Raw genomic sequence first — 20,622 nt, 5'->3', positions numbered from 1 at the left:
GAAGCTTTAGGGCCTGTTCTGAACTTCTTTGGCTTTTGAGAACTTCACATATCTAGCTTCTTCTCCTCGCTTCTAACTCCATCTAGCGATCGCAGGAGAGTTCGGGAGCATCGGCAGCTTCTCCCAACGTTGCAGCCCAGCTGGGAGCTTGCTGGGCCAGTTTGGGCCGGTTGGAGGCAGCCCGGCTTGGGCTATCGATCCAGAGAAGGAGCCCTGTACCGATTCGATCGAGGGAGTGAGGAGCGATCTGTTCTAGCGAGCGTACCCGGTTCGATCTGAAGGCACTTGGCGGTGGCAGTTAGATGTAAAAAGGCGAACTCCAGATTCCAAGTTTTGGTGGAGCTGGCCCGCCGTCGCTCCTCATTTTTGCACTGGCCTCGGCCTTACCTTTCGGAAGACAGCTTCTCGCTGATATATCATTCGGCTCGGCTCCCGCTTCAGAAATTTGTGAAGGGTGGGATAGGAGGAGATCCGAACACGTCCTTAGCACGATGATTTTTTGACTGTCTACTATAATAAGATTTGACCGATTTTGATGAGGGAGAGGCGATGATGGCGGTCTCCTTTGGCTTGCTACAGTGCTTGTAGATCAGAAGTTTTCTCGAAAAATCGAAAAAAGAATAAAGGAGGATTGAAGTGTAAAAAAAAAGAAAAAAAAGCTGACTGCATTATCGCGTTCTCGTTTTCCATAGCAACCCGTTCACCAACCCTAGCCTGCGGGCTAGTTGCGCAATGGCGGCGGGTCCCTTCGCGCTCCGCCTAGGGCCGCGCCTCGCGGCGCCGACGGTGGCGAGTGCGACGAGGGGAGGAGGACGAGGAAGTGGCCACCCTACGACCAGCCGAGCGCTGTAAGCGGATAATCTGTTTTCTCCAGCTTATCTTTGTTGGTTCTCGTGGCCTGCGTCTGGGCTTCAGGAAATGGGGGTAGTGAGCGGCTCCTCGGCTCGAGCTGCAAGCTGCGGAGTATTTCAAGGTAGCGAGTCCGAGCGCACGGCTATAGCTGCAGCCTGCCTGTGTCGCGGTGAGAGCGGATTTGATGATTGTTGATTGGATTGGATTGGATTGCGCGTCCCTTCTGCGTCGTGCGCTTCCTCAGTTGTCACTTGCAGTCGGTCTGGTCTAGTAGGAATTCTACTATTAAAGGAGCTCCCTGATTTGTTATGCATGATTAGGTGATGCAGTTCGGCGTACAAAAAAGTGGTTTTATGTGAGGTGGTTGAACATGGTTTACTGACCCTGGACAGCGTATTGTTGAAGAATCCTTGTTCTGGATGTCGAGAGTTGAGTTAGGACTTAGATTACATGCTGAAGACTAACTTCTGATCCTCTACATGTTACTTTGTTATTAGTATGCGGTAGTCCTGTTTAGGATATGGAGCAGCAATATGTGGTGTTAGGTGTAATTTCACTGGGTACATACTCTTATTGTTACATTTGGTGGTACCTGGCACAACTTTTGTTTTTGTTTTTGTAAATGAAAAATTTGACAAGTCCTGTATCCTGACGTTTTACTTGGTTGTCAGGATTCTGCTAGAGAACTCGATTCATCTACATCTAAGTTTTAATTTTTTACATATTATTGTTCAGCACATGCGCCGCAATGTGCTGATTCCATACATCAAAGGTCCTCTTTCTTTACCGTGATGAATGTTGGGGCTGGTGATGATGGCATGTCAGTCATCCCACCTCCAGTCCATCAGAAGTAATTTGCTGACATACGTCCTCATTTCTCCACATATATACTTAGCATCTTGCCTTTGGGGTTTTGAAATATAGAATATGATTCTTTTTACATGTCTTTCTCATTGCTTGTTTTATGTTCTCTATGAAATTCTAACTGTCCGAGTAAATTTCTGTGACCATTGGATTTATATGGGCATTGATATGCTGGTGGATTTACATATATTGCTATTTGAGAAAGCCTGTTAAAGTTTACTGTTCACCTTCTCTTATCAATTTAAGCTTTGAATGAACTGATCGGTAAATAAAAGTCACTGTGGTACCAATGCTTCAAGTTTTAGCTAACAATGATATAAAGAAAAGAACAGCTGTGCTGATCTCTAGTCTATGAATTAGGCCTAGTGAATCCTAGACACAAGGGTTCAGGGTGGGAGGGGGGTGGAGCAGTGTGTGAATTGAGTGGTGCATGAAATCCAATTTATGTTAGAGCAGGCTTTGTCCTTAGATAGGTTAAATGAGCATGAAGATTTACTGTTCTGATACTGTCAGGAGAATACAATTAGACTACTCATGTTTATCTGCTATTCAATGCATAAATAGATTCAAGTAGAAGAACACTTCACATAGGGAAGGCATGGGTGGGTGATGGACTTTTGGACTTGGTTTTTCGCTGTTAGCCTTCAGCGGCAGCGTAGCTCTGTTTTTACTTTTGCACCAGGATCCTATTTTGTTCTTTTCGTTCCATTATCAGCTGATAGTGGAACCCGGTCCTTTCCTAGGATTGTATGGAAAATGAATGAGTGATGGAGGGTGTTTTGCTGTGTTTTAACGTTTGGTTTCTTCTGCTGCCAAAGTGTCACACGTCAAATTCTCTTGTTGTGTACGTCTTCAATTAATGATAAGATGAGTGTGTGTGGTCCTATTCTGCCAAATTGTATCACATCGGTCAGTTTCCCTATTCATCCTAAATATCAAGGTATGTTCAACTTTAGCAGAACAGAGCGAGTTTGGATGAACATGAAGATCAATGTCTCTGATACAATGTAGGAGAATACAATGAGACCACACACACTTGTCTTTCATTCATTGCATACATGGAAATGAATGAATGATTAGTTGACGTGTGGTAATGAAGCACAATGGAAAACAAAGTAATCTAAAAAACAGCTCAAGAGGGGAAAACAAAGCACATTGTTGGTGTGCATTTTCTGTTGCTGCTCATAGTGGTCTTGTTGTAGAATAGTTGTCTATTCAGTTAATGATAAGCCGAGTTTTTAGTCTCGTTCCATCCACCTACATGGTGTCAGAGCAAATGATTTTCCATTCACCTAAACTAGCCAGCTCCGTTCAAAGAGCATAGTGAACTCATATGAAGATGAAGACTGGATGCTCTGATACCATGTAGAAGAATACAAAAGGACTACATCTTGTCATATAAATAAGTAGATTTGGTAGAAGAACACTTGATGTGCAATAACAAAAGTAGCACAATGGCAAAGCAAACTAATCTAATTATTGCTCAAGAGGGGGGTGGGGGGTGGGGGTGGGGAGAGGATTCTTCTACTGTTGGGATTGAGTGAATCATACTCCCTCTGTAAACAAATATAAGAGCGTTTAGATCACTAAACAGTGATCTAAACGCTCTTATATTTCCTTACGGAGGGAGTAGCATGTATGTATCTAAGAGGAAAAGCATTGACACCAGTTCGAGAAATGAAAGCAGCAGATATAAAGCATTCATTTGAGTGACTTTCCCTTGATGTAGGACATTGCGTAGGCAGGAACCTCGTCACATAGAAGCTAGCTCCAAAAATATTTTAGTTGTAGGATTATTAATCCATTTGAGGACATATCTAGAGGATAACAACAAAAGTAAACAATATTTGTTCATTTCCCCATGCTACTATTCCTATAGGTCCTTCTATGATGTTCTAGTAATATTTTGGGTCATGTGCACCAATATGGAAACATCCTGGAAGAAGATATTGTCGGTAGAGCACATACCAGTGGTTTGCCAGATTTGAGGTACACCCGCTCGATTTCAGGATCAAACTCCATGTCGTTGTGTCTCTTAACAAAGACGTCTGTCAGGTCGTGGGAGTTGGCTCCATATAACACAAAATTCAGCATGGTCATCAAGGGGAAAAGGGGAGAAACAAGAACATAGCTCCCTATAACAGTATAGAAGGTAGGTGTAGGTGGCCCAATAGTTCAATGTTGTTTCTCCCCTTTTCTCCTCGATGACCATGCTGATTTTGTGTTATAAGGAGCCAACTTCTGTGATCGCATGCGTTATTGTCAGGCGAGACAATGTCGTGGAGTTTGATCCTAAAATCAAGCGTGTATCGCACGTCCGTCAAAGGTCAAACTACCGGTACGTGCTATAACACCAATTTCTTTCAGGATATTTCCACATTGGTGCAAATCTATGTCACATGACTCAAAATGTTGCCAGAACACCGTAAGGGGAATTATAGGAGTAGTAGCATGGGAAAAATAAACGAACACCGTTGCTTTTGCTGTTATCTTCTAAATATTCCCTCGTATAGATTAAGTTCTTTGCCATACAACTGAAATATTGTTGTTGAAGAGCTAACTCCTATGTTATGTGGCCACGTTCCTCTCTAAGCAATGTCCTACGTCAAGGGAAAACCACTCAAGTGAGTACCTTATGTACGCTGCTTTCATTTCTCGAACTGTACCAGATTGTCAATGCTCTGTTATCGATAAACACATCTCAAGTCCATGAGTTGTGTCTCCCTCTATTTAATGGCAAGATGAGTGTGATTGATATCATTCTGTTTGTCAAAATGCTATCAGAGTGGACCATCTTTCTGCTCAGCCGAACTAGCAAGCTGTGTTCACCTGATGGTGATACAAAAAGTTCAGATGAACATTAGAATAAACTTCCTTTTTTGCTGTACTAGTAAGCGTGCACGTGTAACACACGTATAATCATAGGAAAATACGAGATACCATGCAAATCACTATCTAACAATAGCACACTTACAAAAAGTTGGACCATCTCAAGGTTTTCTTCTAGCTCTGCACCAATACTTTTTACTGAAAAAGAATCATACACGCCTACCTACGTATTGTATGACATAACCATAAATCTGTCTTAAAATGATACCATGAATCTAGTGAATCCACAATGAATCTTTCAACTGAACTAAATCCACGACAAGAATTATGGGACGGAGGAAGTAATATTTTTACATGCTTTGGGATTGTGAAATGGAATAACGATAAGTTAATCTTAAGGCCCATAAAAATATAAGAACAAAAATTACCTACAATATATAGTAAGACAACAGTCAACTAAAATTTGATTGTAGAACTGTAGGATGTTGGTTTATTACCAATAAAATTCATTGCTGATTAGTAGGTCAAGTTCCCTCTGAAGGATAACAATAATGGCGGCATGATCTTGAGGAGCATCAACATGATTGCAGCGTACCTAATGCTCAACCCCTGAATCTTCCTTCAACTATTGCCAACGATTCAGTTTATCCACATGCACCGTGAAACTCAATCAACTGAACAAAAGCTATAATGTAAACAAATTAATGTAACATTTTCTAAGTCTGTCCTCTTATTTAGCATACTAAATTTTCCTTTCTCTAAAAGAACAATTTCATACACAATATGTACACAAAAGGAAAACCAAAAAACTCCAGTTCATGACAAGTATTTAGCATACTAAAATTTTCCTTTCTCTAAAAGAACAATTTCATACACAATATGTACACAAAAGGAAAACCAAAAAACTCCAGTTCATGACAAGTATATAGTTTGGTAGATAGAAAGACTCTTACGACATGGATCATAAAATAATTTGTGGAAATATATGTATGTTTGTCCTTAAGTAGGTTAAACGTCTTTGCTCGGAGAAAATTAGAAGTACATAAGAAAAATTTCAAGGGTTCTACATTCAACGGCTGCAAAAACTTCAGGTAGTACATGATATACATGGCATAAGTTTCTTTCAGATTTATCACATAAACGTCTTTGCTCGGAGAAAATTAGAAGTACATAAGAAAAATTTCAAGGGTTCTACATTCAACGGCTGCAAAAACTTCAGGTAGTACATGATATACATGGCATAAGTTTCTTTCAGATTTATCACATACCCATAAATGCAAGCCAACCCAAACAGTGCCTTGCATGCATATACTGCAAGAGAGCATTAACCATGTGAGCGCATATAAATCAAGCTTGCCCGAACAAAACAGAAGGAAATCACTCGTAGAGAAATCAGATAACCATATGAAGTTATTAACTTCCACCTTCTCATCATTCAAATGCACCCTCTAGGAGCAGCAGTGGATAAACTGAATCGTTGCAAGCTAGTAACTAAAATAACCCCACAAACTACAATAAAAAACTGAATCCATGATAAGAAAAATCTAAACTGAATACCTTGTAGACCATGCCACATATGCTCAAAATAGATAAACGGATCAACGTGACAGTAGGTTAATATATTAGGGCAAGAATGAAGTGGGTATATGGGGTAGAGCAATCAACGTGCTGGGTCAATAACTGCAGGGAGTCAATCGCGGAGGAGGCGGCTGACCGGTGAACATTTACGATATTTTCTAGGCCACAAAAAGTGTCTGGGACCAATTAAGTCATTCCCAAAAACAAATATGAGGCGAACCTGATGGATCATCACCTCAATTTTTGCCACCACGTTGTATGTGATCCCCTAATTCGAGTGTGGTGGATTGGTGCAGACATTCCTCCAAGCCAACAAAAACTGCATTCAGTTTCAGTAAGGAGATACATGATTAAAGGAGTATCAAACACTCACCTCTATGTTTCAAGTAGAGGAAACAATTCCTTGGAGCTAGTGGTGCGTAAAAAATATTTTCTATATATTATAACTTGTACATGATGTTTCCTGTCTCCAAACATTTATTGGCATGATCAACATAGCATAGCTATCAAGGATCAAGTATTTGCAATGTAAGCGGCAATATTCCACGAAGCTACGAAGCATTCAGTGAATTTGCATTGATTCTGAAGAGATAGTGAATTTGAATTTCTGCAACCTGCCACATTTAACTATCTAAGAATGAGGTCACAATCAAAAAATGTTGTGCTAGTCAACCAAAAAGATTAATCATAGGATTGTGAGTCTATAGTGCAAAATTGGAAATAATAAGCAGTACACATCCCAATTTCAAATTCCTAGCAATGCTTTTCATGTAACATTTTCATAGAGTACATATGAGCCCATAAAGACATCTTACCATATGTCATGATTATTAACTATGAACAAGAAACTAAAACCAACCTTCTGACAAATACGGCATCGCCGCATTACAAACGATGGCCGAGCTAAAATTAAAAACATGAGAAAGTAAAAAATACATGTATGCTATTGGTAGTACCATCAATCCAGAACAAGATCATAATTTTTTTTCAAAAATATATACGGCCACAAAGAAAAAGAAAATGGTGAATGCTCTGTAGAACACGAAACATATGCTCAAAATAAAGATCCGAGCTAACAAGACATGGGCTGAATAGATCAAGGGAAAATCAGTTACACTCTTTGTTAGTGATATGGATATGTCTTAGTATATTCGTTTTGTTAATTATTTGCAGGCCTATATATTTGCATGGAGTCCATGTCCAGCTTCTGACGGCATGTAAGTAGGCCAAATGAAATTGTCATGTGGAATGCAATGTATACAACTCACATGCATGCACATTGTATCCTTTCCCTTACCAGATTCTAAACTGGACTAAAGCATTAATAAGAATTCCTCTAGCTTACATTACTTTGGGCAATGGAGAGGGTTGTAGGTCGCTTCCTGTTGTATTCCATTATCTTCTCATCAGACACTTGGGCATCCCAATTTTGACCCTAATTCAGTTGTTCTCGCAGATTTTCACCTAGGGCATTTGCATTCCCATGATTAGGCGTGATTGTCAGGTCCTTAAATGGAGAACATTCTTCTGATCGTAATGGAGATGCAGGTGGATGATGATTATTCATCTGTGTGAAGGTAAATCCATGGGGAAGTGAAGAAATCAGTATACGCACATAATTGAGCATAAATACTCGCTCCTTATTGATGATGATTACTTACGAGAAAGGATATGGGTTTCCTTGGCGCTCCAATTGGTGAGGGATTTGTTGCAGAAAGAGCTCCATGGGCATGTCGTGGGAGGCATGGAGGGCCGTCGGCGACGTGCGCGGGTAGGCGTGGAGCGGACGCGCGCTGGGGGCGGCCGGGCGCGGGGGCGCGCAAGGCGGCGTCTGGGACGGGGACTGGCGGGGGAGCAGGGGCGGCCGGACGGGCGCGGACGCCGGGGGAGGCCGGGCGCGGCGGGCACTGGTGGAGTGTTGGCTGTGGTAGAGGAGCAAGGGCGGACGGGGAGCAGGGGCGACCGAGCGCGGAGCCAGGAGCGGGGCGGAGGGGCGGCTGGGCGCGTTGGATGCAGCGGGGCAGAGGAGGATTAAGCGGAGGGCGTGGGTTGCTGCGTGGAGGAAAGTTTAGTGGCTTAACCGTACACTAACCACGTGGTTGATGCTAAACATTAAACATTGAGATGATTTTGATCGTTAGATCTCTCCATTAGACGGTTGAGATGTATTGGTTCTCCGCCCTCTCGTGCTTTTATAGGGGTAGTAGATGAGAGAATATAATAAAACAACATACACTTAACATATCATTCATTGAATAAATAGAGAAGTGAAGTGATGATCACTTGAAGTACAAGTCTACAACAAATGAAGAATCACTACGGTAAAACATAGTAAGCTAAAGAGTATACCGAGGGAAAACATGATGATTTATTCAACAAATGTCAAGATCAGTGTGTCTGGTCTCTTCCGATTCGCCAATATGGTATAATGAGAGCAATTTTCTCACTTGAACTAGCAAGTATGTTCAACTATAGGAGAATAGAGCTAGTCCGGTGGGACATGAACATCGACCACTCTGATACCATATAGAAATAATACAGCGACCATACATTCATTCTTATCTTAACACTCATTGAATAACTAGAGATGAATTTAAGAGCACTTGATGTGTATATACAGAAAAGGCACAACTGCTGAACAGTCAAAGCTAAAATAAGAGCTCTAGAGGGAGTTCCCCAGGGAAGGTTTTCTGCGGGTCATTTTGTATCAGAATACAACTTGTTTGAATTGTTTGGATTTACGTGGGCCCTCCAGTTTGCAGTAACTGCTACCAAGATTGTGATATGTTTTCTGAGATGCTCTTCACTAGTTACCAAATTAAATTGCATTTATTTTGGTCATAGGGTGTCAAAGAAGCCAAACAAGGACCACCGTTTGTGGATTAGGAAGGATTCGGCTGGGTCAGGGAAGAAGGCTCTTTGTCTTGTTAATACTGTAAGATATAACGCCACTCGATCATGATGTTTTCACATTTCCATGCTGAAATGTGTGAAATCAGTTTCACAAAGCGATCTCTTTGGCATTTTCTTTTCTTTTAGTATTGCTCTTATGTGTAAGCATCTTTTTTTTAGCAATGGTATTGTTGGGCTTAACTGATCTGTGCTCAAATCAGTTTATGGAACCATCTCTCTTAGGTTTCAAAACTACCGAATGAAAAAGAAGCTGTTTATGGTGCATTGGATAGGTGGACTGCTTTTGAGTCTGAATTTCCTATTATAGCAGCGGCTAAAGCTTTGGAGATGTTGAAAAAGCGAAGAAAATGGCTACAGATTATCCAGGTAACTTATTATGAACTAAATTATAGTTAGTTGGTAGCCTGTCTAGAATAGATCACAGTAATTCACAAAAAATAAATAATTTCAGCAAGCTCATTTTCTCACTTACCTCTCAATTTTTAATGGTTTCACAGGTAACCAAGTGGCTGATGAGTAAAGGTCAGGTGCTGACATGGACAACGTACGATACACTGCTGTTGGCTCTTTCTATGGATGGAAGAGTAGATGAGGCTGAGTCAATTTGGAATACTATCTTACAAACTTATACACGCTCAGTGCCCAAGAAGTTGTTCTCTCGGATGATCCAGATTTACAACACGCGCCATCTTCCAGACAAAGTTTTGGAGGTTAAATTTGAGTTTTAACACATTTGCTCTAGTGTTTCGTTTTGAGAATCATGTGCTGTAGTATTTAAGGCTAAATGTGTGGTTCATCTCAAACTACTTGAGTTTGTTACATCCAGGCTCTCTCTTTTTTAGTTTATAGATTCAGTTCATGTAAAAATGTAACCAAGGAGGGTTCTAATTAAGTGTTGGACCTTAGATTAAAGCAACATTGAGAATCAAAATTAGGCAGAAATTAAATGCCCCAAAGGCGAGCGAGCAAATAAACAAGGGGCGATAATTATTGCAGGCCTTACAAACTGAAAAATTGCAGACTTTTAGATGATCCTAATAAACTGGAAAGGAGATATGTTGACTGTTAGGTTAATAATTAATGATATCAATCGCGGGACAGTCTATTGTGCTTTAATGATCAATTGCATTTAAGTAGTGTCTAGTTGGTTGGTCAAAGTTGAGACTTTAGTCTAATTCTTCCTCGCCAATTTCAGATATATGCTGACATGGAAGAATTGGGCGTGCGTCCAGACGAGGATACAACAAGAAGAATCGGACGAGCATTTGCAACTTCAGGCCAGGAAGATAAGCAGAAGCCTGTCCTTGAAAAATACTTGAAGAAGTGGAAGTACATCCATTTCAACGGCGAGCGTGTTCGGGTGCGGAGGGCAGGACCTTTGGCCTAGCAAACGTCCTCTGGATAGCTTGGGGCAAACAATGCGAGTGTCGCCTCATATGGACATATGTGAATGCTATTGTTCTTCCGAGGTCCTATGTGAGCATGTCAGGCAGAACGAGGTGTTGAAATTGTAATGCTCTCTAGACAAATGGATAATATTACAGTACAGGGTTGAGAACTGGCATTGCTAATGATGTTGGTACCCAAACATGTGTAAGTTGTGATATTTCAAGCAGGTTGCTGTCGTCTTCGGTACCATGTGCAGGAACAAAGTTTTGACGAACCAAGTCTGTTAATTAACCGCTACGGCGTGTGACATGACAGTACAGCCCTGCTCCTGATGAAGGGTTCAGTTAGCCACGCAGATCAGATCATGTGTTCCAAACTTCCAATGCTGGCATGCTTTGCACCAGCGGTTCCACTGATGTTAGCGGCTGCGTCTGTGGCGAGACGAGTAGGGTAAGGTCTGCAAGGACGTCGAGTCGTACTGCTTCGCTGCTGGCTGCAGTCTCCCACAAATGGCTGCGAATTTGCACGCTAGTGTTCTTTTCCACGCGCAACTCCAACCAAATTTTGGGGCGCTGGTTTGCTTGGCTCGGTTGGTCATCTGTCGTCCCGTTGCGTTGTGCACCTGGAAAGTGACAATGCGGATGGATCACCGGAGGCGACAAACCCGAAGCCTCCGGAACTAGCACCGGTGGATGCGAGCCACCCGCCGTGCGCGGCGCTGGTTCGCTGCCTCATTCGCTATCTCCTCGCCTACCCTTGAACTGAAACCAACGCCACAGGTTTGCCGCGTAACAAGGAGCACAAAATGGAGGCAAGTCTAAAACTTCTGTATCCTACTAGTAGAACTAGGAGGTTTACAAGACCGGAGCTAAATATTTTCAGCGTGTTCTTTTCTCCTTCGTTTTGACTATATTGAGATGACGTTGTGTTTGATAAGATAAATGAGGTTCAGTTTTATGTGCAGGTGTTGCTTTCGTGTATCAAAGTACCAGTTGGTTGCGGTCTTGGCTATATAATAACGTTTACTAAGAGCATCTTCAGCCACGCCCCAAGAAAGGCCTCCTCAAACGATTTTTTCGCGTCGGCGCCGAAAAAACGGTCCAGTCGCATCTCAGGAGCCCGATTTTCGTCGGCCTGGGCCGAAATCAGCGCCGACGGATCTAGGCCGAACCCGGCGCGCTGGTGGGGCGCCCGGGGGGGGCGTCGTGGGGCGTCGCGGGCGAGTAGTTTTGGCGCGAAGCAGCCGCGGGCCCGCCGAGTCAGCGAGACCGGCGCTTCGTCGCCCTCATCGTCTCGGTTCCCTCGGGAATCAATGCCAAGGCTGCCGCGCTGCCATCGCCGGTCAGCCTTGCCATTAATTCCTCACGGGCGGCGCGTCACGGGGCGGCGCAGCGACGCCTCCCCTCCCGCGCACGCGTACACACGGGTGCTGCTATATAAGCCGGTGGCCTCCCTCGCCTCTGGCCACACCAGCCCTAGTCGCCGAGCTCTCCCTCTCCCGTGTGCCGCTGCCGAGCCTCCCTCCCCCGTGCGCCACCTCCGAGCCCTCCGAGCACTCCGACAGCCTCGGCGATGGCCGAACGGTTCCCCGACGACGAGGCGGCGGCCAACGGCTTCGGCCGCCGCTCGCTCCGCGAACAGGAGTCGTGGCTCCTGTTCGAGGCCAACATCCCGGCGTCGCCGGACATGCGCGCCGGGCCGACGGGGTGGAGGCTCAGCAACGGGGGAGTGCCCATTCCCCCGCTGCCCGACGCCGTCGCGCCCCCTACTTCGCCGCCGAGGTAGAGCTCGTGCGCGGCTCCCTCACCGACGAGCAGCCCGCCCTCCCCCAGTACGCCGCCGACAACCACGCGGCGTGGGCGGCGTACTTCAAGCGTCGTCACGAGCAGAGGCTGGCGTCCACCAACGGGGCGCGGGTGGTGGGCGGCACGAAGAACAACAAGGGGCGCTGCGTGTGGTGGAGCGTACCCGGCCGCACGCTCGAGGGCGTGCTGACGCACCTTGAGGGCGACAACAACCCGCCGCTGGCATACCTCCCCCGGCGGCCGCCCCCGCCCACCACCGACGCGCCGGGCAATGGATACCCAGGAGGTTCGGCTCCTCCTCGACGTCCTCCTCGCACTCCTCCTCACGTTATTCTTCCCACTCCTCCGGATCTCCGGCGCTGCTCGGCGTCAAGGCCGAGCCCACGGCGGAGACGCCGCTTGGTCGGCGCACTAGCAGCGACGGCATCGTCATCAACGAGGGTGGCTAGCGCGCCTCCTCGTCGGCTCCTCCGTGCTTCGTCAAGCCAAAGACGGAGCCGGGGCTCGTGCCGGTGAAAGTGGCAATTGTGTGAAGTGGCGATTGTAAGCCAACTCTTTATCCCTTTTTATTCAGTACATGGGATTGTGTGAAGATTACCCCTCTTGCGACAAACCTACCATGCAGCTATGCCTCTAAGTCGTGCCCCGGCACGTGGGAGATATAGCCACATTGTGGGTGTTACACATGGCTTGTCCGTTTTTTGATGTCATTGCTACGCTAGATCATTGCACATCCCGGTACACCGCCGGAGGCATTCATATAGAGTCATACTTTGTTCTAGATATCGAGTTGTAAGTAAATAAAAGTGTGATGATCATCGTTATTAGAACATTGTCCCATGTGAGGTTATCAAAATAAAAGTGGCCAAAGAAGCCCCCCCTCCACAAAAAAGAGAGAGGCCAAAGAAGCCTACAGAAAAAAGAGAAAAAAAGAAGAGAAAAAAATAAAAAAAATGAGAGAAAAGAGAGAAGGGACAATGTTACTATCCTTTTACCACACTTGTCCTTTAGAGTAGCACCATGTTCTTCATATAGAGAGTCTCTTGAGTTATCACTTTCATGTACTAGTGGGAATTTTCATTATAGAACTTGGCTTGTATATTCTAACGACGGGCTTCCTCAAATGCCCTAGGTCTTCATGAGCAAGCAGGTTGGATGCACACCCACTCAGTTTTAGTTTGAGCTTTCATACACTTACAGCTCTAGTGCATCCGTTGCATGGCAATCCCTACTCCTCGCATTGACATCAATTGATGGGCATCTCCATAGCCCGTTGATTAGCTGCGTCGATGTAAGACTTTCTCCCTTTTTTGTCTTCTCCACACAACCTCCATCATCATATTCTATTCCACCTATAGTGTTATATCCATGATTCACGCTCATGTATTGCGTGAAAGTTGAAAAGGTTTGAGAACATCAAAAGTATGAAACAATTGCTTGGCTTGTCATCGGGGTTGTGCATGATTTGAATACTTAGTGTGGTGAAGATGGAGCATAGCCAGACCATGTGATTTTGTAGGGATAACTTTCTCTGGCCATGTTATTTTGAAAAGACATGATTGCTTTATTAGTACGCTTGAAGTATTATTGTCTTAATGTCAAATGATAGAGTATTGCTTTGAATCACTCGTGTCTTAATATTCATGCCATGATTAGGTTACATGATCAAGATTATGCTAGGTAGTATTCCACATCAAAAATTATCTTTTTTATCATTTACCTACTCGAGGACGAGCAGGAATTAAGCTTGGGGATGCTGATACGTCTCCGTCGTATCTATAATTTTTGATTGTTCCATGCCGATATTATACAACTTTCATATACTTTTGGCAACATTTTATACTATTTTTGGGACTAACATATTGATCCAGTGCCCAGTGCCAGTTCCTGTTTGTTGCATGTTTTTTGTTTCGCAGAAAATCCATATCAAACGGAGTCCAAACGGGATAAAAACTTACGGAGATTTTTTTGGAATATATGTGATTTTTGGGAAGAAGAATCAACGCGAGACGATGCCCGAGGGGGCCACGAGGCAGGGGGCGTGCCCTAGACCCTCGTGGCCACCCTGTAAGGTGGTTGGTGCCCTTCTTTTGCTGCAAGAAAGCCAATATCTGGATACAAATTGTGTTAAAATTTCATCCCAATCGGAGTTACGGATCTCCGGGAATATAAGAAACGGTGAAAGGCCAGAATCTGGAACGCAGAAACAGAGAGAGACAGAGAGACATATGCAATCTCGGAGGGGCTCTTGCCCTTCCGCCACCACGAAGGCCATGGACCAGAGGGTAAACCCTTCTCCCATCTAGGGAGAAGGTCAAGGAAGAAGAAGAAGAAGGGGGGGCCCCTCTCCCCCTCTCTCCCGGTGGCGCTGGAACGTCGCCGGGGCCATCATCGTCACCACAATCTACACCAACACCTCCGTCATCTTCACCAACATCTTCATCACCTTCCCCCATCTATCTACAACGGTCCACTCTCCCACAACCCGCTGTACCCTCTACTTGAACATGGTGCTTTATGCTTCATATTATTATCCAATGATGTGTTGCCATCCTATGATGTCTGAGTAGATTTTTGTTGTCCTATCGGTAATTGGTGAATTGCTATGATTGGTTTAATTTGCTTGTGGTTATGTTGCTATCCTTTGGTGCCCATCATATGAGTGCACGTGTTGATCACGCCATAGGGTTAGTTGTATGTTGATAGGACTATGTATTGGAGGGCAAGAGTGAAAGAAGCTTCAACCTAGCATTGAAATTGATGCATACGGGATTGAATGGGGACCAATATATCTTAATGCTATGGTTGGGTTTTACCTTAATGAATGTTAGTAGTTGCAGATACTTGCTAATAGTTCCAATCATAAGTGCATAGAATTCCAAGTCAGGGATGACATGCTAGCAGTGGCCTCTCCCACATAAAACTTGTTATCGGTCTAGTAAAGTAGTCAATTGCTTAGGGACAATTTCTCAACTCCTACCACCACTTTTCCACACTCGCTATACTAACTTTATTGCTTCTTTACTTAAAACAGCCCCTAGTTTTTATTTACATGCTCTTTATATTCTTGCAAACCTATCCAACAACACCTACAAAGTACTTCTAGTTTCATACTTATTTTAGGTAAAGCGAACGTTAAGCGTGCATAGAGTTGTATCGGTGGTCGATAGAACTTGAGGGAATATTCGTTCTACCTTTAGCTCCTCGTTGGGTTTGACACTCTTACTTATCGAAAGAGGCTACAATTGATCCCCTATACTTGTGGGTTATCAAGGCCCTTGGTGCATCCTCCTCAGCACGTTGAGCAGCCTCGACCTCCTCATTGTACACTGTCGGTGGAAACGACACCTATGGAATCATTGGGAACCCTTCTAAGGTTGGCGGCCGCGGGGTTGTGCAAAGAGCGGGTCTAGTAGCTAGCACAAAGATCGTTTACCCAGGTTCGGGCCGCAAGGATGCGTAATACCCTAGTCCCGCTTTGTTGTATATTTGAGTGCTCTTGAGCTTTCGAACTAGCTATGGTGCGTGCGTAGTCCAAAAGATCCGAATCCTTCTCAAGTACGCCTTGGGACTCCTTTTATAGTCAAAAGGGGTTGCCACAGTGGCTCACAGGAGGTGGAAAGGTATACAGTGTACGAGCTTATCGCCTGTCATTATGGGACAAGGCGCATTAAATGTGCTCCTTAGGTGTCCCGCTGCTTTATCGGGGGCGGTAACGAGGCCCGCCCAGTCTGTCGCCGCTCCACCTTACCTCGACACGCGTCCAGGTCAACGAGGCATGCAGCGCCATGTAGGCTGATAGGCTGTTGAGTCGGCGTGGTGGTAAGGTCTTCATGAAGATCTGCATGCCGCCACGTTGGTGTTTGGCTAGTTGGATTAGCATCCACGTACTGCCACGTGGGTACTAGCCTCAGTTGGTGGGTTGGCTGCTGAGCTGGGGCGGCGATGGGGCGGAAAGGTCTTGTCGCAGTCCCGCGTATATTCCCGGCAAGGGTCTTGCCAGGGTCTCGTGAGCACCCTCGGCTAGGGTCTTGTCGGGGCCTTGCGAGTGTTTTTGGCAAGGAGCCTTGTCGGGGCCTCGGGGGCATCCTTGGCAAGGGGGCTTGCGATTATCTTGTTCTCTGGTCATCGTATAGTCTTGTGGTTTCTTTGTCTTCACAAAGATATGCATGCCAACTATGTAGGTGCTTCCCGAGCCTTGGTTCCAATGCTCTCGATGGTGTCAGTACTCTTAGGCCCAAGGGTGGCTGCGATGTTGGCATTGGGTGAGCTGCCCCGACAAGGCTCTTGCCGGGGCTGCGTAGGCCGCCCCGGGAAGGATCTTGCCGGGAAAAAGCCCCTTTTGCTGCTCCGTCTTCTGCGCCCCTGGCTGGAGCGCTGCTTTGGTATTCTTGTGCTTCTGTTTCCTCCCTTTGCCCCACTAAGTGTGGCCGCAGGTGCGGCTCTGACTGCCCATGCACAAGTAGAGGGGTAAAAAGGAGAGCCCCTACTTTTGTACACCGACAGGAGCCCCCGGGCCTAGGTCACACATAAGCGCAACACGTTGTTGGGCCAGGCCTAGAACGGTGCGCGGGCATGCGGGGCGGAGTTTTTACTGCGGTAATTCCCTCGCCAGTCGCGCTTCCCCATGCCCTGTGTTGAATGCGTGACGTGGGGGTCGTGCGCGAAATGACCGTAGCATGCTTGCATCATCCGTGGTGAACAATAAAGAGGCGGCTTGTGTGTTCTCTCGAAACGCCAGAGCCGCTGCCCATTTACTCTCTCCGCCTTGGAACCATCATTCCACGTTTCCCACTACACCCGATCCTTACGCCACGTATGCCGCATGCACGATGCGGGGTAGGTGACAGACACATGGAATATGGGAAGGCGTGCGGGGGCCGATACTCACGTGCCTTCGATTGGGCGGGGAGGGCAGTTGATGGCCTCGCTTGCTGCCACTTTAATGAGCCGGATTCGAGCGGGCTCTTCAGGGGAGTAGAGCTAGTCTTTCGGCCTCCCCTCCCCAGCTATAAAAAGGGAACTCAGGGGTAGGAGGAAGAGCATCTCCCTGCGTCTCCCCTTTGTCTCCATCCCCACCTACGGTCATGGCGAGGGGGCGTGGCCGTGGCCGTTCTTCTACGAAGGCGACCAGGTCCTCCTCCCGCCAGAGAGCTGTGGTGGTAAAGGAAGAGCTAGATGCCCAGGGTGACGACCATGCTCGAGGCAGGGCCGTTGGACGGGGCTGCGGTCGGCGAGGCGGTCGAGGCAGAGGTGGGCGTGGAAGGAGGATGCCTGCGTCGTCTCCATCTCCGTCGCCATCTCCCCCGCCAACTCCTCCTGCTTCGCCGAGTGGCCACGTGGGGACTCGGCGCTCGAGTTGATCCTGCAGCTGCATGGGCCGCTGCTCCGCCGCCTCCATCTTCCCCGGGCGTTCGCGAGGGTGCTGGAGATCGACCGGCCACCGCGGCTGAGGCTTCACATGAAAGGGTGTTGCCATGGCGACATGTGGGTGAACACAGGGTTCCCCGCCCCTCAAGTGATGCTCCTTCGCCGAGGCTGGAAAACCTTCGCACGCGCCCATTGCTTGATGGATGGGCACAACCTTTGCTTCAAGCTAGCGGAGAGTGATTTGCACTCCGTCAAGGTCTTCGGGCGCTCAGGACACAGGCTAGGGTGCTGTGCGGAGAGCTCGCCTGATGGCGAAAGCTCCTCTTCGGGCGAGAGTGATGAGGAGGACAGCGACATCGACGATGAGGGTAGTGGGCGGGAGGATGACGGGTCTGACTAGGCGTCGGGCACACCGTTCCTGGGCGACGCCGGCAGCACCATCATCTACATCGTCAGCTCGTTGAACTTCTCGGGGTCGTCGCCTTGGGCGGCTGGCGTTGGAGGGACAGGGAAGACGAAGAAGGCGGGTGGCGGGCCGTCAAGTCAGAGTACGATGGCCTCGACGCCTTCGTCGCGTATTGCCGGGCCGCTGCCTCATCTTTCGGCTCTTCCTCCGGCACCGTCATCACCGGCCTCCTTTTGGACGATCGCCGATATGTTCTCTTGGCATCTTCTGATGCTCGAACCTCACCTAGGCACTCCTTTTTCCCTTCCGCCGTCGTGTTCTGTTTCCTGAGGAGAGGGACAAGAAAGGGATTACGGGCTTCTTATCTTTTTAGTTTTTAAGCCTACGGGCCTTTGTAAGATTTAAATCTCGTAACCCCCTTGCTCATGTATGCATTCCGTACGAATTGTACTTGTAAGCAACGTATTAATGAGGAGAAGGGTGTTTGCCGGGTTTTGTTTGCGCATGGGCGAGGGCCACACCAAGGAACGAGTCCTCGTTATCTTAAGATAAACACTGTACCCCGGCAACAGGCCTTGCCGTCTTTCTGCTCTATAGCTCGGCTACACTCACGCCCTTGGCGGAGGTAGGGGCCGAGTAGGATTAGGCCCTTCGCTCGTCCCCTTCCCATCGCACTACAACCAAGTTCTGGCCCAAAGTAGGGTTTTCGGACACGGGACAAAGGGAGCAAGATGGTATGAGAGCGAGCAAAGTCTCGTACGTTCAAGCTTCACACGGAGGCACAGAGTGGGGAAAAAAACTTATCTGATGTCGCAACCCCCGACAACCTTGGCTTGCCGTGTTCGGATCCTTAGACCTGCAGCCCCCGGCAACCTTGGCTTGTCGGGGTCGGGGCATCGGCCTATTCTCTTTCTTCCAAAATAGCTTAGCAAAAATGTCCACGCACCCTGCGAACCAAAAAGGACGGGAAGGAACAGAGAGATGCATACTCGACCTCTATGCTAAGGGTTAGTCGCCGCCAATCACTATCAACCCTAACACAGAGAGAGACTCAACCTATCATGCATGCTAAAACTTAGGGCGCCAGCGCTTCATTTATTTATGCTCAGGGTCTGCGCCTGGCTTTGTACAAAGGCTTACATGCCTTGCCGGCAAGGCTTGCACAAAAGGTGGTTTGCCGGGGAGCCCAGCAACCACGCCTTATGGGTAAAACTTGTTGGAAATATGCCCTAGAGGCAATAATAAAATGGTTATTATTGTATTTCCTTGTTCATGATAATTGTCTATTGTTCATGCTATAATTGTATTAACCGGAAACCGTAATACATGTGTGAATACATAGACCACAACATGTCCCTAGTAAGCCTCTAGTTGAGTAGCTCGTTGATCAATGGATGGTCATGGTTTCCTGACCATGGACATTGGATGTCATTGATAACGGAATCACATCATTAGCAGAATGATGTGATGGACAAGACCCAATCTTAAGCGTAGCACAAGATCATGTAGTTCGTTTGCTAAACCTTTTCTAATGTCAAGTATCATTTCCTTAGACCATGAGATTGTGCAACTCCCGGATACCATAGGGATGCTTTTGGTGCACCAAACGCCACAACATAACTGGGTGGCTATAAAGGTGCACTACGAGTATCTCCGAAAGTGTCTGTTGGGTTGGCACGAATCGAGACTGGGATTTGTCACTCCATGTAAACAGAGAGGTATCTCTGGGCCCACTCGGTAGGACATCATCATAATGTGCACAATGTGACCAAGGAGTTGATCACGGGATGATGTGTTATGGAACGAGTAAAGAGACTTGCCGGTAACGAGATTGAACAAGGTATCGGGATACCGACGATCGAATCTCGGGCAAGTACTATACCGGTAGACAAAGGGAATTTTATACGGGATTGATTGAATCCTCGACATCATGGTTCATCCGATGAGATCATCGTGGAGCATGTGGGAGCCAACATGGGTATCCAGATCCCGCTGTTGGTTATTGGCCTGAAAGTTGTGTCTGTCATGTCTACGTGTCTCCCGAACCCGTCGGGTCTACACACTTAAGGTTCGGTGACGCTAGAGTTGTAGAGATATTAATATGCGGTTAACCGAAAGTTGTTCGGAGTCCCGGATGAGATCCCAAACATCACGAGGAGTTCTGGAATGGCCCGGAAGTCTAGTTTCGGCCACCGGGAGAGTTTCGGGGTCACCGGTATTGTACCAGGACCACCGGAAGGGTCCCAGGGGTCCACCGGGTGGGGCCACCTATCCCGGAGGGCCCCATGGGCTGAAGTGACGTGGGAACCAGCCCCTGGTGGGCTGGTGCGCCCCCCTTGGTGAAGGAAATATGCCCTAGAGGCAATAATAAAGTTATTATTTATTTCCTTATTTCATGATAAATGTTTACTATTTATGCTAGAATTGTATTAACCGGAAACATAATACATGTGTGAATACATAGACAAACAGTATGTCACTAGTATGCCTCTACTTGACTAGCTCGTTGAATCAAAGATGGTTAAGTTTCCTAGCCATAGACATGAGTTGTCATTTGATTAACGGGGTCACATCATTAGAGAATGATGTGATTGACTTGACCCATTCCGTTAGCAT

The 20,622-nt window shown here is 46.6% G+C and overlaps 1 protein-coding gene across 2 annotated transcripts; it reads left to right on the top strand.

Annotated features, from left to right (window-relative positions):
* Nucleotides 1-648: 648 nt before the first annotated feature.
* On the top strand, nucleotides 649-10,671 carry LOC125536745 (pentatricopeptide repeat-containing protein At4g18975, chloroplastic). 2 transcript variants are annotated; one of them, XM_048699991.2, is made up of 5 exons: nucleotides 649-848; nucleotides 8,968-9,058; nucleotides 9,259-9,402; nucleotides 9,534-9,746; nucleotides 10,232-10,671. In XM_048699991.2, the coding sequence occupies exons 1-5, from the start codon at nucleotides 733-735 to the stop codon at nucleotides 10,421-10,423; spliced, it is 756 nt and encodes a 251-aa protein (XP_048555948.1). In that variant the 5' UTR covers nucleotides 649-732; the 3' UTR covers nucleotides 10,424-10,671. The 2 variants fall into 2 exon arrangements, with proteins under 2 accessions (XP_048555948.1, XP_048555947.1); XM_048699990.2 differs by lacking the exon at nucleotides 649-848 and adding an exon at nucleotides 3,313-4,054.
* Nucleotides 10,672-20,622: the final 9,951 nt, after the last annotated feature.

This window comes from Triticum urartu, chromosome 2A, assembly GCF_056163025.1.
Source record: "Triticum urartu cultivar PI428250 chromosome 2A, HENAU_Tu73, whole genome shotgun sequence".
Taxonomy (NCBI): Eukaryota; Viridiplantae; Streptophyta; class Magnoliopsida; order Poales; family Poaceae; genus Triticum; species Triticum urartu.
This window is presented reverse-complemented; position numbering and strand designations above follow the sequence as displayed.